The sequence below is a fragment of the Cyclopterus lumpus genome, chromosome 23 (genome assembly GCF_009769545.1).
Source record: "Cyclopterus lumpus isolate fCycLum1 chromosome 23, fCycLum1.pri, whole genome shotgun sequence".
Classification (NCBI taxonomy): domain Eukaryota; kingdom Metazoa; phylum Chordata; class Actinopteri; order Perciformes; family Cyclopteridae; genus Cyclopterus; species Cyclopterus lumpus.
In genome coordinates this window covers 7,895,731-7,923,496 of record NC_046988.1, presented here as the reverse complement: position 1 = coordinate 7,923,496, position 27,766 = coordinate 7,895,731, and the positions used below count along the sequence as shown (strand labels likewise).

Genomic DNA, 27,766 nt, shown 5'->3' with positions numbered 1-27,766 from the left:
GAGTGGAGGGAGAAGAAAACACATTTTTCATTTCCTACTCACAGAGCACAGGGCATCTGACGTAGATTGCTGACCACACATCGGGCATTACAACCAACGCTCACATCAAGATTTGAAATAGCTTTAAGAACCTTTCTCGAAAGAAGCTTAGTCGTAGGTGTGTACAAGAGAGTGTTCATTAATTTCTCCCACCCACATTAGAAGATTGTCCCAAGTACTGAGACCGTGACCTATGGAGGCTGTTTTTCACATCATAAGATAATATGACATTATTAATCTGCAACTCCCCTCTTGAGTATTGTCAGCTTTGATTAAACATCTTTATTTATCGCCATGCTGTAGCAATTAAAACAATAAAACTGAAAAAGCAGACCCAAAACGTAACCCCAAAGTTCTATTAAACCATTATCGAAGGAAAACAATACATAGACAATAATTAAGTTGAATTGTTTAACCTTTTGCATATACTGCTGTATTAATTTAGTTGCACATCAACAACCTTTATTTCTGTGACTAAAACAAGACACTTATGATCAACGTCATTAAACACTGTTTATATCAACATGTAAGTAACCCTGTAGATGAGATTAGACTCAAATGTAGTTAATGAAAATAAAAAAAGAATTGCTCTTTATTTTCATTGATGTGCCGTATCAGGCACAGTTAAAATTAAAAATGACAACTCACTGAAACTGTAGGATGGTTAATCCCCTGCCAGACTGCATATGTTTTATATACCAAGTATTGTATTTTACTACATATCTTATATTGTCAACAGTGTGGCATGTTGTAGATAGCAATGAAAGTTTTATGAGCCCAAAGGCCAGTGCAGAATGACAGAGTGACATATTACCGTCTCATATAAGACTCAGTGAAAACCTATCAACTGGTGGTGAGTGGTAAGTAAGTATGACATTGATCACTGGAGCAGGCACAAACACACAATTTCACACACATAGGCAAGAGCGCACACTGTTGTACAAACGCACACAACACAATACATTGGTAATCATGTGCACACACAGATGCACAATAGGAAGTCTGGATGCTGACAGAAGAGTAGTAATTAGGACTATGTGCTGTGGATATTCTTGGTACAATACTGATCAGTGTCATCTGTTTGTGTGTGTGTGTGTGTGCTGCTGCTGCTGCAGCCCACAGTTTCCATGGTAACGTAGGAACCCATCTTGGTCTCTATGGTAACTTCTGGTTGGCACCCACAGTGATAAATAGAGAGACATGAAGAGAGGGATGAGGGGAAGAAAAGATAGGAGGTGATGTAGAAGTGAGGGACAAGAAAGAGAAAGACAAAAAGAATTGGGAGAAGTTGGTTAGTCTAGTTGTTTCCTCTCACATTGGCTGGTGGTTCAGTTAATAAGAAAGGTCGTTTCTGGCGACCTCAGTAACATCAGCCATCACATAAGTGCGTGACCTAGTGTAAGTGCAGTCGGATTCTCTTGGCAGCACACTTGTCTTTTCCTAAATCCTTAAAAATCTCCTTCCCATCTTTCCTTGTCCTCATGGAAAAGTGATGAGGAAAAGACACACACACATATATATATATATATATATATATATATATATATATATATATATATATATATATATATATATATATATATATATATATATATATATATATATATATATACACAGTATATATATATATATACACAGTATATATATATATATATATATATATATATATATATATATATATATATATATACAGTATATATCTATATCTATATATAGATATATACTGTATATCTTCTATTTAGATATTAGGACTATATATTTATTAAAAGAGAGGATCATGGCCAAAATAGTTTCAAACAAAACAGAATTTTTCTGTACGTGTGCATTTGTTTATCAGTTACTCTACTGAATGTATCTTTCCTTCTCCTTCCCCACAGTTGCATTATTAGCCTGCTAATAGGACGTACACTAGCAATGTGAACAACTCCAGACCCTTGTACTTAGTCTCACTGTGGTTGCTGCATCTGAATAAATCATAACCGGATGATGGTAGTGTGTTACTGTATGGTGTACACAGAAATGTTTCCTCGAGTGTGGCTGCCTTTTGTTTACACAGCTGTAAGGGGTTTAAATGTGCAGCATGAAAGGGAATTTAATGTTAAGATTAAATACAAGATAAAGTGCACAAATAGAATATTTTTGCTCTATAAGTTTTTGAAAAAACATGTTATATTTATGTTTAGTTGGTAAAGTCTGTTGAAGGTTTTTTTTCTGTTCTTGTTTATCTATTGAAAACTGCATGAAAAGAGCACACACACACACACACACACACACACACACACACACACGGCTACTGTGTGTCCATGTTTTTCTTTTAAACAGCTTAATGGCTAATCCTGTCCTGCAGCACATACACATACACAGAAGGTCATGGCGAATTGGAAACATTGTCTGCTGTATGGTAGAATGTCGATACCGTAATCTGATTGGCCTAGTTGATGGATAGGCGGTTTGGTTGACCTATCAGAGCTAACTGAATTATTGCTCCCACATACTCACCTTTCTGTCATTCTGTCTTCCTTCTTCTGCCTCTTTAGTCTCTCTCTCTCTCTCTCTCTCTCTCTCTCTCTCTCTCTCTCGCCCTCTCTCTCTCATCTTTTCTCTCTCACGTCCCTAACCAGATTAGTTGGCCCCTTATGGATTTTGCCCTTTAATCGGTCTGTATGAACGGAAGGAAAGGAGATAGAGAAGTGCATCTGTGTGTGTGTGTGTGTGTGTGTGTGTGTGTGTGTGTGTGTGTGTGTTTGTGTTTGTGTTTGTGTTTGTGTTTGTGTTTGTGTTTGTGTTTGTGTTTGTGTTTGTGTTTGTGTTTGTGTGTTTGTGTATGTCAGGGTGAGCTGTTCCAACCAGATGTTTTTCTCTTGTTTTATTCTCCTGAGCGCCGCACTGTCTGCCTGTCACCGGCAGATACACAGCCTGGATGTGTGTGTGTGTGTGTGTGTGTGTGTGTGTGTGTGTGTGTTTGAGCAAGAGAGAGTTGGTGAGCTTTTGTGTATTTGAGAGGAAGGATCAGTGTATGTGTGTGTGTGTGTCTGCATTTTTTAGATTAATTACATCTGCATAGACTACTAATTCTCATTCTCACTGTGTGGTGGAGGGTCTGCAGTACGTATGATGGCTATAAAAATGTTCTACAGGCTCTGAAACTGACACGTGCACACAGATGGAAAAACGGTATTTAATGTGATGTTGATCTTCATCTTTAAACTGAATACTCTTGTGCCGATGAAGCAGACTATGTGGACTTGAATTGGAAATGAGAGGAGGATAGCGCTACAGAGACGAGAGGCAAAACAAGGTGAAGACGGCTTTCTGAGCGGCCCATTCAGGTGCAGAATCCCTGGCCTGAAATCAACTCGCCTTTCAACTCGTCTGTCTTTCAAACTGTGCAAATCCACCATATTATAATTCACGTCATTCCCTCCACCGTCAAGCCTGCTGAGCATTTCCAAGTGTGGGAAAAACACTTCCAAATCACAGCATGTATGATAATCACATCATTAAGAACAAAAATCAAAGCGTGATTCTTTTATCAATATCTTGAAAGAGCAATGCGGCGGAAGATCCTCCAACTAAATAAACACCTTTCTAACCCTTAGTTCTCAGAAGTTACAGATGTGACAGTGAAACCAGCTGCTGTGTCAACACGGTGGCTACTTAGAGTGGATGACTGATTCCCATGGCCCAGAACATGTGTGGATGCCTTGTATATGTTTATTTATAGATATGTTGGACTATAAAGAATGTTCTGTTTGAGGAAGTTACTCTTGCACAGGTGCACAGATTAAAATGTCCGATAAAAGACCATCATTGCAGTCTCGTGGTGATTCTTTGTCAGCTGTGAAGCTTTTTTTTGAGAAACTTGGACACATACAGAAACTGTGTCCCTTCAGCTTCAGGTTCAGCTGGTTCCTCCCAGGGACGGGGCTTTGAGTCTGGAGAGACCTGGTTGGCCTTCTGTCCCAAACCTCTGGCCCTCTGTGAGTGTACGTCCATGGGAAAACAGAGGGAACAGGAGGAGGAGCAGGGACTGAGATGGATGGATGGATTGATGGATGAGCTAAATATATTTTAAACCATTTTCCTCAGAGTGACGATTAGGAACTTTGTTGTTTTTGTTTACAGCTTCATAGTTTTGCACCATCTACTTGATCTTATTTCTGTTACAAAAAAAATAAAAATACAAAGCAGATATGACTGATAATTTTAGTGTATCATGAATTGTTTGTATGTTGATGATGGTCAGAAAGTTACATATTTCTTTTTTCTGTCTCAAGGCCATTTTAGGCCATTTCCCAGGACCCTTTTAGGCAGGGGTCATCACTATGACAACAATCTCTGAGGAACTCTGTAGTAGAGAGAGAGAGGGTGTGTGTGCGTGTATGTGTGTGTGTGTGCATTCCTCTTTAGATAGTAGCCTCCTCGAAGGGAAGAGAGCTACTGATTAAATAATCCAAATGCTTTGATTGCGGATTACAATTTAGACAAATACATGTTCACACATAAATAATCAAACACACACACACACACACACACACACACACACACACACCAGAAGCCACATAAACAGTAAGCGAACGTCTCGTTCTGGCTGATAATCTCAGAGGAGCAAGTGGTCAGCACTGGTGGTACTCATAAGTCACATGCAGGTCTTCAGTGTTGTCATGCACATCATGATATAGTGAATGGATGTGTATGTATATTAGTGCTTTTGTTTGGCCAGTTGCTCCAACTAACCTGTTAGGATTTTGAATAGATGTTTGGTGTTCTCTCATTCGATTGGTGTGTCCCAATATAAGGGATCCCGTTAAGAGTATTTACTCACACAAGTGAAACTCAGTTTACCACAGCCTTCACAACTCGTGGCCTTTCTATAATCTCCCTTTCATCTCCTGTCTCCTGATGCGTCGATCTTCTCTGACATATTGAGTGTCTGCAATGCTGCTGCTTAGACAAATAAATGGACCTGTCTTGTTTGTGTGTCTCTCCAGGAGCGTGTGGAGTATCTGTTCCTCATCATTTTCACGGTGGAGGCATTCTTGAAGGTAATAGCCTATGGCCTGCTCTTCCACCCCAACGCCTACCTGAGGAACGGCTGGAATCTGCTCGACTTCATCATCGTAGTAGTAGGGTGAGTGCACAAAGACCGTGAGATCTATGGAGTTTGATAGAAGGAATGACAATGATAGCAAGTCTCTTAGAGTTAGAATTCACTGTCTCTTTTGGAAAAAGATATTTTAAAACATCAGCACATCACTGGCAAGTGACTCATAGCACCGTTGCTATATTTACTGTCAACAAATGAAACTACGGCCAAGACAATTGGCAGCCTCAATGCCCCAATGGCAGAGATACTCGTAGTGCTAGAGTCTTTCAAAAATGAAGATTGTATTTCCCATGAACATCTTTTATTTCTGTAGTAAATACAAGGAAACTACTGCACTCACTTTGCTGACATGTATTTGCTTAGGCTGTTTTGATGACATTGTTTTTGGTTCAGTTTCATTTTACATTTACTAATTTACTAATTTAACGTATTTGCTAAATCCAATCAGCAGACGCACAATGCACATTTCAGAGGGGCTGAAAAAGCAAAGACGTGGCCTTATTTGTCTGCAGGAATAATACTTAACTCTCAGTATATGTGTTACTAATTAAAAAATACTGCAAGACAGAACTAAATATTTCCATAAAAACAATCCTCCTTTGCAGTGAATCTGCATTAAAGCCGCAGTAAACTTTGGTCTACAGTGTACTGGTGAGGCCTAAACTGATTAGCTTGTTAGATACTGATAGCAAAGCTTTGCTCTGTTTTTCTTTATCTGCAACTCAGCAACATAGCCCATCTGCTAAACCCTCTGTGCCTGTGTGCACGTGTGTGTTTGTGCATGTGTGCTTGTGTGTGTGTGCGTGTATGTTTTTGTGTGTGTGCGTGCGTCTCCTGCCTGCCAGCTGTGCTTTGCGTACGGTGTTGTGTGGGGGAAATGGCACATGGCATAAAATGGTCTAATTGACCGTTTATGTGTGTGTGTGTGTGTTTGCGCGCGCACAAGAGAAAGACACTGTAAGAAAGCACAGCCTGAAGAAAGTCTCTGTGAATGCACCAACACACACATACTAAGTCAGTGAGTCTTGTTCATCGCCAGTCAAGTGTGAACTCACATTAGCCATCACCAACTGAACATGGTTGGCTTCACCCCAAAGACACACACTGTATGTGTGTGTCTTTGGGGTGAAGCCAACCACTCCATCAGCTGGCACCCCTGTGTCAGTGCCCCTGGCATAAACACAACCTTTACCACTCTTATGCTGTTTCCCCCCCCCCCCCCCCCCCTCTCTCTTCTCTCTCTCTCTCTCTCTCTCTCTCTCTCTCTCTCCGTATCTAGTGCAATTATGGCTTTTATTGTGATGCATCATATTTGAATGTACAATGATACTGTATTGATCCCTTCGAGGAAATGACCTTTTACCTTTCACCTTGCCAACGAAAGGTCAGAAGGTCAGATAGCTGCTGCAGCTTCAGAATTGGCAGGATTCAGTGTTTCGTGCTTTTGCTCTTGGACAGTTTTGGAAGATTACATCTGAATTGCCTCTCTAGACGTTCCCCATGGTGTTTAATATTTTCCTTTTCACTTTCTTCCCCTTCACATGGCCAAAATAAACATACTTATTTTATCGAAGTGACCACATTGTCCGTTCCACTTTGACAGTTCAACATTTTGACCACAAAGGTTAGGCATGCGCGGAAATCCAGTAAAAAGCAATGTGATGGCAGCAGAATGAAGCATTGGTCATTTGTTCAAAAGGTCCTTAAAGTTTCCTCCATGATATTAATCATCATGACAGTGATCTTAATCTATGATCACACACTTTTCCCTAACTTAATTATGTCCGTTTTACTTGCCTAAACCTAACCAGACGAGAAAACACTCATATAAGATGTTGCTGTAAAGTCTCAATTTTTCATTTTGGAAGGCTTTTGCTATTTTCACCACTTGATGATCATGTATATATTACACTAGAAAAGTTATTTAAAAACAAAACAATTAATTGATTAATTGATAATTAACATAATTATGTGCAGACCTATTAGTAGGAATTTCTAACATTAAAAAAATGAATTCAGGAGTATTGTGGTTTTTTGACGATATCTCCTATCTTTCTAAATGTACACAGCTTCTGCTAACTTTAGCTGTGGATTTACACATGTCATTATGTGGCGCTACACTCAGAGGCTCTAATTATCATTTCACACCCCACCGCGGCAAAACATGCTGGGCAAAACGGTGGATCCTTGACGTGCTTTTCATACTCTGTTTCAAACCAGAGAGAGTGAATCGAACTGAGATGGAGGAAGTGCAAAGTAGAGGGGACCAGTGAGAGAGAGGGCGATATGTTTGGAGAGGTCTTTTCAAGTGGCCATTTCATCTGTGCTAATTGATAATTCTCCATGACTAACGCGCCGCTGACTGGCCTTTGAGCAGCGCGAGCTGGAAAATGGTATTGTATGGTGATTTCTAAAGGATCTCAGAGAGCAGAGAGAGTGATAAGCTCAGCTGGACAGACATCTATTCCAGCTTGTGAGCCACTGGCCTCTTAAGAGATGTCTGTAATAAAATTCAGAGTGGATCATAGTCAACAAAAGAATACAGCATGAAAACGTGTTTAGCCCTTTTATTGAAGATTAGAATTACACTCAGGGGTCTGAAAAACAGTGGCAGACCAGACATAGATGCAAAGGGACCGAAGTGTCCACAGACATACAAGAAGCTAACACCCTCCTCCATGAAACACGTGAAGGTCTTTTATAGAGGAGGATCTTCAACATCATTATGCATTCCTCCCTGCTTTAACGACCAGATATTACAGCAGAGAGACAGGAAAGGTTGTGTGACATCACAAAATGTAATAATGTGTTGTATTCAATGTGCAATGAGCACACACTCACTTATGAACACATTTTGGAGACATCGCTCTTCAGTCCAGACATGCACAGTGTTCAGTTGAGCTGGCTGTCATTTCATTAAAGCCCAGTGTCTCACATTTACCTTTCTGTGAAAGACAGAGGGAACAGATGAAACACTCTCTATTGTTGTGTTGGAGAGCAACCTAATTAAGCTCTTTTAATTTCTACTGTTGTGGTATTTCCAGGAAGCACATATGATTTGCATGCGTCTTCGTCATTCCATTTGATTTAAAAAATGTCCCAAACTGGCTTGAAGTCGTCTAAACTTACATCACTGTTTTATAAATTGTGATAATGATCATGTCGAGGGTTCAGTTAAGTACTCACAGCAGAGGGAATAGAAAATAAGGCCAACTGCAGATACCCATCACTCTATAATAATATGTCTGTATCTCTTGTATTGTTTTCAACTCACATATTCTCTGGTACATGGAAATGGGATGTCAGCCCGAAGATGATGGTTATTGAAGTCATTACTTTCTGTCTTGCAGGTTATTCAGTGCGATCTTGGAGCAGGCCACCAAGGGGGACGGAGGCACTCCTATTGGAGGGAAGGCAGCGGGCTTCGATGTCAAGGCTCTCAGGGCATTCAGAGTACTCAGACCCCTCAGACTGGTCTCTGGAGTACCCAGTAAGTACCGAGAGGCGTGGAAGAAAGAAAGACCGAATGAAAGAAAGAAAGACAGAAAAGAAAGAGAGCAGAAAGACGAGGCTCGGATGCTCAGGTGTGAATGGTGATTGGGTGAGGTGGGGGAGAAATGAACTGCAGATTGGAGCTGATATTGCTCCTCAATGCCACACATTCATCCACAGTGACACGTAATACACATGCTCACACAAAGAGTCCTCTTGTCAGATACTGAGTATGAGCAGTAGATGAGTTGTCTCTCAGCCTGTCTGTGTGAGTGACCACAGGAATCAATAATCCAACAGGCCGGGAGGATCGGATATCCTGGATGAGGGCTTTGCGAGTGCATGCACCTGTTTCTGTGTGTGTGTGTGTGTGTGTGTGTGTGTGCGTGTGTGTGTGCGTGTGTGTGCGTGAGAGACACCTCTTGTTACAATAGCAGGCAAATGCACAGCATGCTTGAGAAAGTTCCACACTCTTGTCGTTGGGTTTTAAACTGCTTCAGAGTGCTGCTGCAGTACCAATGCTGCTCATGCTGAATTTACAAAAAATAATTCTGTTTGTTTTGTTAAAATGATTTATGTTCGAGATGTCACAACAATGTTTTTTCTTGCGACTGATAGAAGAAACCAGTGCTGTGTTTCATAATTTAATCAACAGATACCATTCCAATATCTCTCCATCCTTTATGCTACTTACTGTGTGGTTTGCATTCATGTCTTTATCAAATTATGTTTGAATACATGTAGGCCTTCATTTCCTTTTCCTTCTTTTTTATAGGTGTAATAGCATGCAACATTAGAAGTTAATGGGTTCTATAGTTTTGCACAAAATGGATCCATGTCAATGGTTACAACTGCATGCAGAACATATTTAAAGGAATTCTTAACGAGTAAGAAATCAAGCTAAGCTGTTTTTATCAATGTGAAATTAAGTGATCTGATAAGGTGTTTCTTTAGCACGTCTGAATAATTTCTTTGATAAATGAATCAAATCAAATAAATGAATAAATGTAATACTGATAAACCCTCCTCAACTGAATCTATTCCTATCACTGTTTTGTGAGTTTTTAGTATGCAGTGTTCTGAGCATTTGTGCATCAAAGCATTCAGTGAATTAACTGGAAAGTTGTATCAAACAAGTTCTGTTTTATAACTACCATGTTTCTCAGAAACTCATAGAAGGCACTCTCTTTGAGTGAATGATCACATGTAGAAAGATTAATCAAGCTTTAGAGCAAATATAATGGTCTGTTTGAGTGCTCACATGCTGATTAACTGCAACTATTCTGCTATATAGAGTGTTTTATAACACAACGTCTTTTCATCATGAACATTTCTGTTTCAGTACTCTTTTTTTCTATCCCTACTTTGTGTGTTCTCAGCAGTTCCTCTGTGTGTGTGCTGCAGGTTTACAGGTAGTGTTGAACTCCATAATCAAAGCCATGGTTCCTCTGCTCCATATCGCCCTGCTGGTCCTCTTCGTGATCATCATCTATGCCATCATTGGCCTGGAGCTCTTCATGGGCAAGATGCACAAGACCTGCAATCACGAGCACACAGGTACACAAACACACACGCACACACACACAGACGCACACGCTCACACACATGCACGTAGAGAGAGAATACCTAGACTAGTGCACACTGATGCACATTTGCAAATACTAAAATGCATGATCAGACATATAAACTTGCATACCGCTATCTCAATGCTCAGGTAAACATTTGAAGCATGTATTATTCCATTGTGTGTGAAAGCATGCTTCAGTAAGTGGATATTCACACTTCAACTCCAGAGATGGACACACAGGTGAATACTATAAACAAACCTTTCCAACAGAAACAGTGCTGCATAAATCTGTGACAGTAAGCCCTGACCTTTCAGCCGACACAGCAGAGAAAAAATAGAGCTTAATCAGTTTATACGAAAACCTCCATTCATTATTTATACCATCATTTATGTTTCTGAGTATGAATAATTAGGGCGGTAATTGAAACATCAGCTGCCATCAATGATTGAAACAATTTTCCAGTAAAGGGCCCTAGGTATAAATGGACTTAAGTGTCGTTGTGGTGATGTTATAGGTCTCATGAGAGGCATTAGCTTTGCACAGGGTAAATGCTGGCGGGATACTCTGTTATCCTATGCATCACCATCAAGAGCTTATTTTATATAATTAGCAAAACACCTTTTCATATTGATTTTTTACGGCTGCTCTGTTTGGTTTTAGTACACTTTATCTTTTGTTTAACCTTCTTTTAGATGTAAACTTTTCTCTTTTAGATAAATTATCTCTAAATGTACTAAATATGGAGTAGAATCGCAAAGTGAGAGAGTCCCAGTCATGTCCTCAATAGGTAGTGTAAGGTGACTTACTGCTGGACCACCGCTAAAGACTGGACGGGCATGAAACTCCCACGGTGGAAACATCCGTACACAAGATGAGCATCTATGCTGGAAGATATCTTTCATAAAGAGTCAAAGGTTCAAAGCCTGTGTGCATAAGAACACGGGGGTAGAAGATGTAAATGAAACCTCTCACATATCGGAGAGAAACATCCCATCACTGAGCTCAAAGTTGTGTTGTGTCAGCCTCGAACGTAATACATGAACAATTTGAAATCAGAAGGTTTTAATTGACTTTCAGGTTCAGTGACAATTTCAGATAGAGAGGCTACAGTATAACATGTTTTCTCTTGCTCCTTTTTATTTGCCACAGGCAACATTGCAGAGGAAAAGCCGGCACCGTGTGCACCTGAAGGGGCTTACGGTCGACACTGTAACCACAACGGAACAGAGTGCAAGATGGGATGGGAGGGCCCAAACAAAGGCATCACCAACTTTGACAACTTTGCCTTTGCCATGTTGACGGTGTTCCAGTGTATAACCATGGAGGGCTGGACGGACGTGCTGTACTGGGTGAGCCGGACACCACAACAGTGTGTGTGTGTGTGTGTGTGTGTGTGTGTGTGTGTGGAGTGAGAGTCATGCTGCTTAGTGTGTGTAGCTAATGTAGTGTATCTATAATATCAGCGCCGCATGAGTGCTTTTGAAAAAGGTGTGTGTGTGTTTGTGTGTGTGTGTGTGTGTGTGTGCGTGTGCGTGTGCGTGTGCGTGTGCGTGTGCTCATATCTCGGGTTTAATCGATGCAGACAATACACTGTGTAATTGAAGGCACCAATTCATTTGGGACGTGTCTAGAATCCTGATGCTTGATTCAAGTGTCAAGTGAAAACACACACGCACACACACAGACACACGCACGCACACATACAGCCAACAAGGCACAATGAACACACAATAACTATCCCTTCCTGAGTAAATGGCCAGCTGCCCTGTCCAGCTAAATATACCAATAGATTAGTCTGTGCTGTTAATCAATGTTGAGCAAGCGGTTCGATCAAAGTCCCACGTGTGCCTTCCTGAGAAAGCATTTGATTTAGACCTCTGGACGGAGGTTTGGCTTTATACACAGATTATGATATTGTTGATTTTCACGATGAAGTCATGAAGCCCCACCTTATGTTACATTAACATGTACCCGTGTGATTTTTTAAACATGAATCTGAGTAAGTAGTGTTGGTTTCTTATGTATTATCATTACATTCAGGTCATAGAGCAAAGCAAGCATTTTTTGACATGCTCCAGAACCCTAAAAGACTCTTATGTCCAGCTCAATGAAAATATGTTGTGTCCTGCATCTAGAGTTTCCTAATCCGAAAGTAGATGGCAGCCAGAAGTGACATATTGTCTCACTTTGTTGTGCTTCTTGAAAATGTAAAAATAATTTGAGATATACCTGATAAAATATTGAAAACCTTTTTGTTCATATTGTCAGTCGAGCAATGTGATACAGTATTTTTTGTATTTATTCAGATATGAGAGTTTAATACTTTCAAAACAGTGTAAAGGAATGGTAAATTGTATCCTAGGTGTATGTGAGATCATCAGTGATGTAGCTTTCAGAGAAACAAATGATGAGCTCTGTGACGAGAATAAAACACGAGAGGCGCAAGCTGTGGCAATACTAAAGTTAGGACTTCATTATTTACAAAAGTAATGGAATACACAGTTAGCCTGGTAAAGACGTTTGTTGAAATGTAACAAAATTAATTAATACGTTTTATTTGTGGGAGTGTGTGAGTGTGAGATTTTACTTTACAACAAGCAGATTCATGTGTGCGTGTGTGTGCATGTTGTTTGTCTATGAGTGTATGTATACACGTGGCGCAGATAGCTTACTAGCTCTGCACCCCTCCTGCAACCACCCTGTCTGCTGCAACCTTCTGCACTCACACACACACACACACACACACACACACACACACACACACACACACACAATTGTACAAATCACTTATTATGAGAGCCTTTGTGTAGCCAGCTGTCTTTATAATGAATAGGACTTATTTGTTTGGAGTATCAATCATTATGGAAAACCTTTCGACAACAGCAAGCATCTCATTAAGTTTGGGCCAGGAAATTACATCGTTTTCATTGTCTCACATTTTCGTTAAAAATAGATTAATGGCATCCAACATCTGCTGCTGTTTGTAGCGTTGAACCTTCTGTCGCTCTCCTCTGATCTGTTATCTCCCTTCTTGTCCCTGTCTATCCAACATGTCTCCATGTTAAAGTGACAGCTCTTTAATTGATGGAAGTGGAACACATTCAATTTTGCTCATAACTTTTTCTTATTGTTGTGAATTTACACGCAGATTAATAATCCGATTTTTCTCTAATCAAATCCTGGATACTGAACTGCTCAGATCTCAGATCATCCCTAATACAGTATCCAGAACAGTGTGTGACAATGCAAGTCATCTTTATTGATTTCACTTTGATTGTTTGAGTCACAGCAAGCAAATATTTCTCTTAAAGGCACTTCCTCTTTCCCAAAAATGTTGTTGCTGTTTTCTTAAAGGTAAAGTTTGTAGCATTTAGGGAATCTATCTATTGGCAGAAATGGAATTTTAAAATTATTCATTATGTTTTCTTTAGTGTAAAGATAACCTGAAAATAAGAATCATTGTGTTTTTGTTCGATTAGAATAAGTCGTTTATATCTACATACAGAGTGGGTCCTCTTCACAGAGCTGGCCGGCATGTTTCTACAGTAGCCCAGAAGGGACAAACCAAACAATGGCTCTATATCGGGCCATTCGCATTTCCACATTCAGTTTCAGTTGTATGAAATACTTACAGCACACACTGCACCTTTAAAGGATCGTGTAACTATTATATACACACTTAATACATATGATACTGCCACTCTTGCTTTGCCAGGTCTTTCTACTGCTCTTTTTGATAAGCACTGTTCTTTTCTGTTTCCGGGCCTGTCATCTCTATAACACACTTTCTGTCCTTGACCTCTGCTGCTCCCCTTCATTTTCTCTTTGTCAATCTTATCAAACATTTTTCCTCCCACTTTATTCTTCCTTCATCATTGTCCTCATTCCTCTCTTCCTCTCTTCCTCTCATCCCTCTTATCTTTCCTCTATCCTCCACCCCACCCACCCTCTCCCTGTTAATCTCCCTCTTCTCTCCGTCTCCTTCTCTCCTATGTCTCTTGTCTCTCTCAGATGCAGGATGCTATGGGCTATGAGCTGCCATGGGTCTATTTTGTCTCTCTCGTCATCTTCGGCTCCTTTTTCGTTCTCAATCTCGTTCTGGGGGTGTTGAGCGGGTAAGAGGTTGTGCTGTTGTCATGTGTGTACAGATGTTTGTCTGTGTATTGTTCGTGATGTGGCTGTACTGTGCATCGTGTTCTAGATGTGATAAATGACCATGCAACAAGACTCCCTGGAACAGACATCTAAAGTGCAACTTTTGTTTGTTTATTAAGGATCTATTGGTTTTAGTTTGATTCATTCTTATTGTTTTGAAGCTGCCTTGTTCATCTGCTGAAAACATCCATAATCCCATTCTGTGAATTGAACATGCTTCAGCCTTTATCAATATTAAACCCTGTCATCACCATCATAGAGTAATCCAAAAGTTGCAGGAGAAAACATAGCTAGGGCCTGAAGCTGAGCTACTGTTTAAGCATCCACACCCAACAGGTGGACGTTTCCTACCAAATGATCGTTCCAACGGCAAACACTGCTCCAATATCAGAAACATCTGCATACAGTGTTTGCGGATTTACTGAATGACAAAAGATATTAAAATGGGGTGTGAATACAGATATTTTGACAAATAATCTGAATTATTATGATTGATGTTGTTTGGTAAAGTGGTACAGAGGGGGGGGGGGGGGAATAACAGCAGTCTCAGGCCACCAGTAAAAGTAGAGCTATACGTCGTCTACAGATGAGCAAAGATGAACTTGACAATCACTTCGGATCTCTTTCTCTCTTTTCTGTTCCACTGAATCAATCCTTTTTCACAAGCCTGAGAGAAACACACTAACACACACATACACTGTACATACACACTCTCTATCTGTTATGACCTCAAGGGGCCACATGCCATCACAACCTGTCTGTGATGGACAGGTGGACACACACATACACAAATCATTCAGACTGGCTGGACTGACCACCACGTGTTTAATGACATAAACAAGCAGCTTTCTCGTGTTTGTCTGTCTTTCACATTAAGTATTTTTTTCAGGTATGTCAAGTTAGGTGTTTTTGTTCTGTCCTGGCTCAGTTTTAAGAGACGCTCTTCCTCCTGAAATACCCAGCTGTATTTAAAATCTGGCTTGTGTGTATACATGTGTCGAGGTTTACATACATGCAGATTAGCATGCATCTGCTTACGTTGTTTGTGTATGTGCAGTGTGTGCATATTTGTATAGCGGCACGTGATGTGTGTGATTTCTGTGCCTTTCTTTTTTCTTTCTTTTTTTCAATAAATGCTGCTCCAGCAGGCAATCTAGCTGGTGTTTTACCCCACTCTACCAAGTCTTGCTGTTTCAGTACAAGCACCACCCGGCCTGTAGGGATACACTGGGGTATTAATAATTCACCCCTCAGGTCGGCCGTAGAGGTGGAACCTAAAAAAAAACCTTGCACAACAGGGAAAACAGAGGCAAAAAGGTGATTTTGAGGACAGAGTGAAGTCTAGAGGAAACATGGCATTAAAAATGGAAATTATAGGATGGAATGCTGCACTGAGTAGGGAGTATAATTTTTTGTAAGAGTTCAGAAATGCATTACACTTAACAGAATAATTTGATCATCAGAGTTTAAAAACATGGTATAATAACGACAATGACAATAATAGTAATAATACGTTACACCTCTAAATTACATTCAAAAGAATCCTTTATTAGACATTTACAGGATTACAGCAGCAAAGGGGTAAAGTGCACACAAGACATAGTCAGAACAAATATAAACAATAGGCAGTAAACAATAAATAAAATAGTAAACTATCTTAAATTAAATTAAAACAACCATAAAACAAAGATTTAACTCTTCTTTCTGTTCTTAATATTAAACTCAATTTGTTGATGTCCAATCCATGGGAGTCGTGCTGCACGGTCTGTTCAAGTTCCTCACCAAAATGTCTTCTCTCCACAGCGATGAAGCCTGAAACGAGCTGATTTGAGTGGAACTGAAGTGAATCAAACTGCTTTTAAACTTGTAACCTTGAATTGCAAGTTAAACACAGCTGGTCAGATACGTTGCCATGTGGCCCGATAAGTGACTCTGACAAATACCATGAATGCATAACAATTTCAGCAGGGATCTTGCAGAAGCAAACCACTCCATCTGTTGGGAACTTTCACTGAGGATCTAACCCCTTCCCTCTTTCCCTCCTCCCTTCTCTTCTATCATTCCTTACTGCTCTCTCCTACCTGTCAACTCAATCCATGTCCTCTCCTTGCCTTCCTCCCCCTTCCTCCGATCATGACTTTCCATCCACCTCTCATCTCCTTCCATCCATCCTTTCTGTCTCCTCTCCTTGGTCCCACTCCTCCATGCCTCCATCTCTCCACCTATAGGTGAATGATGCTGTAGGGTACAAGTGGCCCTGGGTGTATTTTGTCACCTTAATCATCATCGGATCCTTCTTTGTGCTAAACTTGGTTCTGGGGGTATTGAGCGGGTAAGGGCAAGGTTAAAGGTCACTTGTAAACTAACCTCTCTCTTTCTCCTTTATGCCTTCATTCTTAGAGAGCTTCGCTGTTTGTTTTTGCTGAAGAGAACTCTTTATCTATATCTACTTTCTGATTCTGATAGTAGATGGTGTTTAAGTTTAACAAATGTGTACAAATCATGGGCAGGGATGTGATTTATTATTACTGGTAAAGGTACAGTTTAAGCAGTAATGCAGAAACACAATACGTACCGATCAAATTGTGGACTCACAGATTTGAACTAAATTAACTGCACATACATTGGAAGTAGTTGTCATTGCCGCTGACTGTAGTGAAATCGTACTTCAGCACCTCCTCTAGGAACCTTCAATAGGACAGATCATTATAGTTTGCCGTTGAGACCTTTTTTTTCCTCAAAGTGGTTATATCAGAAATGTCTCACTTTACCCAACTCTACAGCATTGCTTCGATAGAATAGCACTGTTACTATCATACAATAGTTAGTTCTCTGTGCTGCTGGGATGGCACAAAACACTCTCATCTCAATTTACAATGAGGGGAATCGTTAGCCAGCCGTTTCAGCTCTGGCTCCCAGTGATTACAGCCTAATATTACCAAATTAAAGCTGTGTTTGTGAACACTGTCAAGATATTGACAAATACTTGGCAGCTTGTAGCTTGTTGTATGAGGCACTCATCCACAGTCGGTGTAGTACATACAGTAGATGGCGGTCGGTACGTCCCTAGTTGGGAGTAACCGACAGGAGTACCAGCACGGGAGCAGATTAATTCTGTTGCTGTTGACCGGGGAAGCAGCAAAAGGTATTTTAGTCACCTAAAAGAAAGGCCCACCTAAAAAAGTGTACAGTATATATTTAGAATATTTGTACCGCTTTACCTTAGCCTTGCTAATAACTGCCGACTGCCATTCACTGTAGGTAATAAACTACATATAGACTAGATAAGTACTTCATACAACCTCACTTCCAAATTCAAACTATCCTTCTAATGTCCTTTTTTGCAATTAATTTGGATAATCACAGCTAATGTGTGAAAACCTTCATGTCAGTTTATCCTCAATTTGTTTTGATGGTTTCTTCACATGCCGTGTGATGATGCGGGGTGGGAAACAGGTTAAGGGGAGTGAAGTGTCTCACCCCTGACTGACTGACCCGAGTCTGACTCTTGAAACGCACAGTGATGTGACAGCGGCATTGTGGGAAAAATAATAGAGGTCTATCTGGTCCAAACAGCTTGGGGGGGGTTTGGCTGTCTGACTTCTGACTAATGATGCTGTCAACACACTACACAGCCTGACCTTTTACCAACGGCTTCCTCAATGGAGTGTGTGTGGGTCTCAGATTGGCACACTAACTAATGGCTAAACAGGAAGAAGGAGAGCATAGAGACAGAAACATCAGTTGTGACCATGTTTGTCTGAATTTGAATGTAATCTGTGTATAAAAAGAATGGGGCAAGAGAGAAAGAGAAGGGGTGGAAGAAAAAGAGGAACCGAAAGTGAGGAAAAAGGAGATTTCAATGGTAATTTAGGACATAAAAACCTGTTGATGAGAACGGGAAAATTGAGTGTGATTCCTCGGTTGGCAGTCACACACACACACGTAGATTAAACACTGGCACACACTAACACAAATCAATAAGGATTGGGTCTCCTGCTAATGTTCTGACAAGCAAGGCAGTAGCAGTTTGTCCTAATGCTCATTGATCTCGTGTGAGTGTGTGTCAGCTGTCTGTAGGTGTCTTTACCATCAGTCCTCTAAATTTCACACACACTCTTGAACAGTCTCTCTCTTTTATTCTGTTCCAGAGTATGTACTCTACTATAGTACGACTAAAGACGGACTGTAAAAATCAATACAATTGGCACATGGCGATCTAAAGAGCTTTATTATAGATTCTGGTCTTGCTCTCAAGGGAGTTGGATTAAAATCGACGTATTAGTTGCATAATATCTGTTTGAGAATATCAGATGAACCTTCAGATAAGTCTCAAACTTCCATTGCTGCAAAAAGTGTCAATTAATTGGACGTTGTTATTTAAAAGCATAACGTTGCAAGATAACTGATTAGCAGGGGACTCTACTGAATATCCACTGCAGGGAGGCTCCACCAAAGTGTACTTATCAATATACCATAGGATGTGGATTTGTATGCTTTCTAGCTGCAAATGGCCTCAAAGCCTCTCAGCTCTCATCCTAATGAATTCATTGGCTCTAACCTGACTTTGACCTTCTTCAAGTGCAGCGTTAAATCAACTGTTCCTTAATTCTTTCTTTTGTCCCGACACCTGGAAGTAGTTTCATCATAATGTTTTAATATTTCACACTCTCATAACATTAATTTTAGTTATCATAAATCATCTTTGCTTAAGTTCCCTTTGTCCATATCCCCTCCAAAATTGAGAAACATTAAAAAGCAGGGCATCATACTGTAATAATAAGAATACAATTCAAATAAAAAAATAAAAGTGTCTATAGGAGTGTTAGGCATGACATGTGTTTGTTCATGTTAATTCTATATTTGTACACATTTCAAAGTTTATGTGAAGACTTGGGCACAACATTGACCTCAGTTGACCTCCATGTCTTCATTCCGACCTGTGACCGAAACGTCTGGGCGGTGACAGAAAGAATGGGATGGCAGACACAAGGTGAGGAGCTCAGTGATGCAGGGCGACCTTGGTGCAGACACACTTCTCGTCCAATTTGACCAGAGCAAGCTGAGGTGGGACAGCTGGTGAGGGATGCCCTCACCCTCCCTCCCTCGGGGGTTGTACCAAGCACATTACAGCTGGCTGGACACCCAGGGGTGGACTGTAGAAACTACAACTCCTAGTAGGCTTTGGAGCACCTGAGGCCCTGTTGCCCTGGGACAGAAACAATTAGATGACTAAGCTGCATGATTTCTAAAATAATCGGGACTAAATCACTTTCGGGCTATATAGGCCAAAATGCTATATAATGTAATTATTACTATCGTCAAAACCTATGCAGAAATAGATGAAGAACAACCTCTTAAATTCATCAGCAAAGTTTGGCCACAGGTAATAATTTCCAGACTAAAAGCATCCTGACTCAGCTGAAAGTTGACCAACAGCTAACATTTACTATGAAAGTTGTCGTGCTTTTTTTCCCTAAACTTTCTCCTTCTCCTCAAATGAAATGAAATGACTTCACTCACCCACCCAAGGTCAGTCAGTAGGGGTGTCTCAGTTCACCTTCCCACCAGGGCATCAGGATTAATGATTATTATCCAGAAATCAATGGATCAATTCAAACACGTCGGAAGTGTTGGGAAACAATTAGTAAATCTAGTAAATGTAATAATCAATAGTCAGGGTTAAACAGCTTACCGGTGATTTTATAAAATCCAATAATTGCCATTGCGGCTCAGTTCACATTCTGTGTTGATATGATGCCTTATTTTGTGTTATGGTTTATTGAAATTGCCATGTTTACCAACACATAAACAGAGCTGAATTGAACTGTATGTATCTGTTGGTTACTTAAAACATAATCCGGATGAATTTGATTGATTGAGACGTGAATCCGGCTTCAACGTGTCTGTCTGGATGTGCTTTCATCTGTGTTTGCATACTAACACATTTTCTCCTTGGCAGAGCTTTCCCCTCTTCACTTTACATTTGTTCTCTTTCTCTCTTGAGCAGGTTTTCCCTCCTTCCTGTCCTTAAGCACTGTAATGCTCTATATTGTATTGTCACATGATTTGTTTTGCACCTCTTCAGTTTAGATTTTCAGATTCTTTTTCCCCTCTCTGTTTCTGGTTTCGCTCTCCCTCCCCCCAACGGTCTACCTCCCATCCCTCCATCCTGCTCCCTTCCTCCCAGAGAGTTTTCCAAGGAGAGAGAGAAGGCCAAGGCACGTGGTGACTTCCAGAAACTCAGAGAAAAACAGCAACTGGAGGAGGACCTCAAGGTAGGCTGTTCTCTTTGTGGGTGCTCCACTGTAAGAGGCTGCACAATTATTCACCACTAAGATTCATGAACAAGGTGATTGACATTTTAGATGAATGTCAAAGAGAAGTCAAAGAGAAGTCAAAAATACTTCCAGTTTGAGGCAGTATGCATAGAAGGCAGAGTAGAGAGACTGAAGTTACAACATGTTTTACAAAAGAGGAAATCAAAGTGATAAGTATACCATTTTAAATAAGTACGATATTGCAGTTGCACTTACTGCATGTCCTTACATTATCTAAACGGGTTTAGTACAGCAAAGACAAGAAACATAAAGCTGATCAGTGTTTTCTTTGTGTGTGTGTGAATACAGGGATATTTAGACTGGATCACTCAGGCTGAAGACATTGACCCAGAGAATGAAGAGGAGGGCATGGACGATGATAAACCTAGAAACCGTGAGTACTACAGTGTGTGTGCGTGTGATTGATGACATTTTGGTGGTATTGGCAGTTTGGGGTTGAGTAAGACTTTGTGTGAGACAGCATGGCTGGATTGATACTGTTTATATGTGAAGACATTGTGTGCAACGTGCACACAAGAAGGTATGAGGGTAACTGCATGCATTTGTGTTAAATCTAATGTTTGGTCAGGAAGTATTGAGCTCACTGCGGTCTCCATCACATGGTAGTGGTTCATATCCGTGAATGAAGGACTGACAGATTGAGAGGATGTTAATATGTTCTGCTTGCTTTGGCTGAGAACCCTCCTGAGGTTTAAAACCTGTTTAGATATTAGTGGAATGTGTCAGACTGCAGCAAATAGCCTCTGGGCACACACTCACATACACACAACAAACATGCACACTCACTTACACAAACACACACACACATACACACACTGTAGGTATGCACCCTTAGGACTGTGTGTACTTGCTGTCTGACAGAAATGTATACACACAAATTAACACCATGTCTCTCTCCACAACACCTCCAGAGAGAGGCAGCCACAAATCGGTACATGTCTCCCCAGGACTGAGCTACATTTCCTGGGGAGGAAAGGTATAACACTGTCCTCTTTTGACCTGGAGGTTTAGTCTTAAGAGATGATAGATCATCCTTGAGATAGGGATGGTGAGAAAGAGAGACAGGGATTTGACAAAATACGTCTCTGTACTATCTTTTACTGTTTAGTATGTACAGTGTGTACTGTGAACTATTTAGTCAACGCTTGGAGCTCAGCTTGCTCACATTGATGATGAACGAATGTTGACGACCAAAGATGTAGAGGTAGAGCTGTGGCTCATTTTGAGAAACACTAATAACTGCCGAGAGAAGAGGAAATAAATACAAAAATGATGATCTAATCTTTCAGTGAAGATCAAGGAATTACCACGACCCTATTTACATGAAAATAAGGCACAGCCCCCCTGAGTTTAGTCGAGAACAAATCTACTTGTTTTCACCTATTATTGCTGGCCTGGGCCAATCAGTGGCAAAAACACAGCAGCAGGGACTTGTGAGTTAACAAACAAACACATACAGAATGTGGCTCCCCATTTGGACCAATCTTGTAAAATGTCACATCACAATATTTAAATGCTTAATTTCTTTTTTTTCTTCTTCCCCTTACTTAAATTGCACTTAAATGATGTGCGGTGTCCAGAGAAGTCCCAGTTAGTTGAGAGGGAAAACAAGACAGAATGTGTGAGTGGTTGATCCAGTCTAGTCAAATATGTATATACTTATCGTTCTTACTCAAATAAAATGAATTTGCTTTGGAAAAAAACTATTTACGTTTAAAGAGTTAAGTTGTGGATACCAGTCAGGTGCAAGATGCAGTCCATTACTTTTATTAAATTATACGTAGGCCTTTAGATGACAACATGATTGCTACATATGATCAGGAGTTCTCCATCAGGGAGATCAATCATCCCCCTCGTTTGTGTAGGTGGAAAACCAAGTCATCGCTCTCCTCGGTGGATGGATCATCCTCTGGGAAGATGAATGAGGGCAGTTTGTCCCCGCTGCACGAGACATTTTGCATAGACCAGTGCGCGCAAACACACACACACACCCTAAGAACGGACAGGACACTTAGAGAAGAGAAGGAAGAATAGGAGAGAGATAGATGGAATTCGAAATGAATGCTGAGATATGAAAGAGGGAAAAAGTTATATAGAGAGAGCTTGAGTGTGTGTGTGACAGGGAGGTATCTGGGACAGAGAACAGATGGGATTTCACATCATGAACAAGTCATACTAATGATCACACACACATGCAGAGAGTACACACACACCCTTCTACGTGTCTATCTATAATCCCATTTTTACATGAACAGTTAAGGGTGAATCACATTGATGCATGATGGGAATAGTGTGCTCATATATGAATATACAAATATGTACAGTATGTGTGCTTTTGTTATTGGTAAGAGTAGTAGATGTCTTTCACCGCATTTTTTTTTGGGGGGGGGGGGGTCAGAGAACACCTCACGACTCCCCCAGATAATCTGAAGGATGTGATGCTGGGAATAACCATATTATTTAGGTTTAGCTTCCCACTGTTTTTCCTTTTTTAAACTAAAGTTCTTCGCACCGTTATCTTTGATGGGAGGAAATATGTACTGTTGTCTTTCTTTCTGTCTCCAGCGATGGATGACTTTATTTTGGCCTTTGTCCAGGTCATCAAACAACCCCACAGAAAGAAAGAAAACCTACATGTATATCATGTAGGATTGACTGCCTCCTGTGTTTGCTGTTGGTCATTTTGATAATGGAGGTCAATAAAAGTAAAAACTATATTATACTATAGTATTTCTATCAAAATATTGTTTATATCTGGTCATCAGCCCTTCTCTGTTAGCATAGCCAACATGTTCATATTTTCTTTTATCTTTTAATATCTTGCTGACGTTTTACACCACAAAATAATACCTATTTGCGTCCGTGCTTTTTAATATGGTGGTACCCACGAAGCTGGTTTTATACAATGCTCGTAGCGATCAGTGATTGGTTAATTTATACGGATACCTGTATGAGTAGCTACTGTGTGTGTAGCTGTATGACTGTGTCTTTGCATATATGCTTGTGTACTAGATGTTTGCTAGATTTCTGACTTCACAAGTTTTATTTCTGCTTCGGTCTTAATTCACTCACTTATATCACTAATATCACTAGTACTCTTCTGCACTACGCGTTGACAATCGCATGTGACTCCCTTGGAAAATGTGTCGAATCAACAATAGATTGATCCCAGAACACCGATGAATGTACAGGCTCACGATGACGCAAATAGGGAATAGTGTGAGGAAGGGGTGAAGTGGACTGAAAACAATAGCTTTTGTGTTTGCCAAGAGGACGGAGAAAAGGATGGACAAAGCTATTGTAATGTGTAGTGCTCAGTGAAAACCACCCAGCAACCTGCTATTGAGTGTTCACTTGCTTCACTCTTCATATGAACCCTCCCAATGAATTACTCCTCTTTCTGCTCGGTACCTTCTTTTTACCAAAGAGAATTATATAGTTTTAGTTCAAATATGATATCTGGCAATGAAACAGAAACTAAAAGTCTACATTACATTACATTACATGTCATTTAGCTGACGCTTTTATCCAAAGCGACTTACAATAAGTCTAAATGGTACCAGAGAGAAAAAGCCAGTTATGCTGGTAATACATCTCTAATTATAGTAATAGCTTTAGTGATGCAATGAGGTGTGACTATAAAGACAACATTTTTGCAGAAGCAATCATGTTTCTTTGCAACAGGTTGTGTGTGTCAGCAGTGCCGGAACGGGCGTGTGTGATTATTTGTGTTCGAATATACAGTTTTCATGTGAGGGCTGTCTGTGAGTGCCTATTAGTGTGTATCATTGTGTGTGTGTGTGTGTGTGTGTGTGTGTCTGTGTGTCTGTGTGTCTGTGTCTGTGTTGCTGAGCCGTGCTCTCTATCCCCAGGTAAGAGCCAGCGTTTTCAGTCCCTGCGTGGAGCCGTGAAGAAAAATGCGGCTTTCCTTCGTAAGGCGTGTGCGTCTGTCTGCATGGTCCAACACTAGTTAAAGATTGACTGGAAACGTCCTCCTTCTCACTCTCCCTCTCTCTCGCTCTCCCTCACATTCTCCCTCTCCCTCTGCCTCTCCCTTTGTAGTAAGCACCTTGTGTCCAGTGGCTGCCTCTCAAAACTGTGAAGTAGTTTATTCTCATTGTCTTCATCACCTCTGTTGTACACCTTCCACTGAATAATAATCTCGAGGCCATAATATAAACATTAATCTTATCTCGCAGTGGAGACTTGGTCTTTTGCCGGCAATCACGATCCCTGCTGCCCGCCAATATCGTGTGTCACCTTGATCGTGTTTCATGTTGTTTAAACGTGTGCGGTCTAAAAGACGAGAACCTTCAGAACAGTGAATAAGGACAGGAGGAGAAAACATCATTTCTGTATTGAGATGCAGCCACCATTTTCCTTAATAGGTTCGTAGGAAAGGAAACCATTCGCATCTGCCTGACCTTTCTGAAAAAAAAGAGGACAATGTCATCACAGAAAACAATTGGAGTGCGGTTTAAACAGTGTACATAACAACTAAATACATTTGTAATATTTGTGATGTCACAGTCCTCTCCTTGTTATTTCAGATTCCTTTCCCGAAAATCCCCCTGCACTGTTGCTAGTCCCGCTAGCTCTGATAATACAAGATGATAGAGAAATAGCGAAAAACAATTGAATTTTAGCCTTTTTACAAATGTCACTAGGCACTTGTCATATTGTTGACACGTAAGATGCGTCTTTTTCTGACTTCAGTGTTGAGTGCTTGCATGCTAACAAGCTGCCTAAGGGTTAATCCCAAATATAATGTGACAATTGCCTAGTGAGCAAAAAAGAGAGACTAACATTCAAAATACTACATTATTGTATTACATTTTTCAACTGCATGAAAACCTCATGTTCTGAATATTTTGACTAGGATTTGAACTGTGAATTCACAGTCACTTGTTTGGTATTGGAAATGTGGACTGCTTAACATCTGTCTGGCAATGGCCAATGGAGAGGATGGCATGGGCAATTGATATCTGACTTAAGGTCTTTTTTAGTATGTCGACACAAGCACACACACACACACACACACACACACACACACACACACATACGCACTTGTACTTTTGTCATCATTCAGTTCAATACATTATGATGGGGTTTGGTTATTTTCAGTGCTTTTATTTCAAATTGAACTCATCCACACATGCCCACATTGCTAGGAATGAATGAATCCCGCGGTTGATTCTGAAGAAATGTGACCCTTCCCCGTCTTTCTCATTTCCTCTCTCCTTCCATCTCTCTCCCTCTCATGCGACTTGTTCCTTCCTTCACTTCTCCTCCTCTCTCTCCGTGTCTCAAGTCTTTTGGGTTTACTCTAACAATAGGTTTTAAACTAGTTCAACGCTCCACTGAGGAGAAGGCACTAGGCTGGTTTTATATTTGAAAGGCTTTCGCTTCGGGAGAAGCTGGAGGGCCCCGAGTGCTTTTAACTAAGTAGCGTAGCAGCAGGTGTTACGTGTCGAGGTTGAGGGAACATACAGCGTGTTCACAGCAGAGGCCGTAATGTTCAGAGAGACCATCCTGATCTCTACAGCACATAATTCATCCATCACCAAGCATGTGGCAAGACACACTGTTCACTCACTGAAGCTTACTTTGATGTATTATGTGAGCTAAGTGCTTACAAATCCTCTCTTAAAATAAAACACACACAAAAACAAGATATAAATATATATATATATATGTGTATATATATATATATATATATATATATATATATATATATATATATATATATACAGGTTTCTTAAGTCTATGAATGCTGCAAATGTTATTTACTAATTTATATTTAATACATTTTAAGAAAATAATGCCTTGGAGCCTACTGTAGGTTGGCCCACAAAAAGATATCTATGCTTTATTGTCATTGTCAAAATAATTGTCAGTCATTGTTATTTTTACACTCAGGACTCAGGGCTTGCTTAACTTATTTGGCACAGCATCATTTATTGATCTTTATTCAAGGTCATGTAGCTCATACATTAGCCATACGTTCACCATTCTTGTTTTATATGGGACATAAAGTTGATTTATTTTGAGAGAATCTGCATGGAGCACCATTAATATGCTCAGTATAAATGGGCCAATATCAGAACATTGTTTTTGGAAAGCGATTTATATTACTGGAGCTGAGATAATAAAGCACAATTGAAAGACGAGTGCTGTATTTTTGAGTTAAGTAAAAAAAAAAAAAGATTATTCAAAACAAGATTGTGATGATTCAGTTTCTTTTTTAAATGCCCTCTCATCTTAAGTGACCATCATGTTTCTTGGTTTCATGCTAATAGTTGTTTTGCAAGAGGTTTTTCCCTTTATTTAACGGGAGATATTTTACTGTAATACAAGATGCATTGAGATTCATATCAATATCTGACTCAGGTACCCAGAGGGTGTTACAATAAGTGTTTGAGGTGACAGTGAAAGAGCTGCAGCTCATTCCCGCTGGCAGAAGCAATAAAAAGCAATGTATCACTTCATATCAGTCTGTCAACCAGCAATCCACATATTCATCCCATTTTTTCCTCTCTTTCCTTCCATCCATACCTCGGTTGATGCTCCCGTCACCCTTTTTCAAGTTTGAACACTTTTCCATCCTTAGCTGCCCATTTTTTTTCCTTGTGTCCTTCCTCTACAGCTGTCTCTGTCCCCATCTTCCCAGTATTCAGCTACACATCTACACATCACTACAATTAAAATTGGGCTCTGTGAGCTTCCTACCTGTTTATGCATCTGCAAAAAAGATTGAATTGATTAACTCATTTTCTGACGCCAAATCTCTCACGGGCTTGATCAAAGTTTAGAAGCCTGAATAAAGAGCATTACAGGGTTTTTTCAAAACTTGGCTGCAATTAAGCTCAAACATCCCCCGCAAGGTTTGCAGACCAAAGACCAACATATCCAGCATGTTTTTTCTTTGAATCTCCACGAGCTATGAAATCACAAAAGGGTTTTGTCCAGATTTAGTTCACTCGGAATTAAGCAATCCTTCAGCTTAGAAGTTAAAATCCTTCCTAATAGCTGTTGCGGGGCTTGTGTCCCAGGATACCCAACTG

At 40.3% G+C, this 27,766-nt stretch overlaps 1 protein-coding gene across 1 annotated transcript in view; it reads left to right on the top strand.

Annotated features, from left to right (window-relative positions):
- cacna1c (calcium channel, voltage-dependent, L type, alpha 1C subunit) overlaps positions 1-27,766 on the top strand; it is a 171,574-nt gene that overhangs the window by 101,929 nt on the left and 41,879 nt on the right. The window contains exons 4-10 of the mRNA XM_034526291.1: positions 5,031-5,170; positions 8,497-8,636; positions 10,043-10,195; positions 11,356-11,555; positions 14,218-14,321; positions 20,552-20,639; positions 20,991-21,075. Coding sequence (XP_034382182.1) covers positions 5,031-5,170; positions 8,497-8,636; positions 10,043-10,195; positions 11,356-11,555; positions 14,218-14,321; positions 20,552-20,639; positions 20,991-21,075 — 910 coding nt within the window. The remainder of the gene's footprint in view (positions 1-5,030; positions 5,171-8,496; positions 8,637-10,042; positions 10,196-11,355; positions 11,556-14,217; positions 14,322-20,551; positions 20,640-20,990; positions 21,076-27,766) is intronic.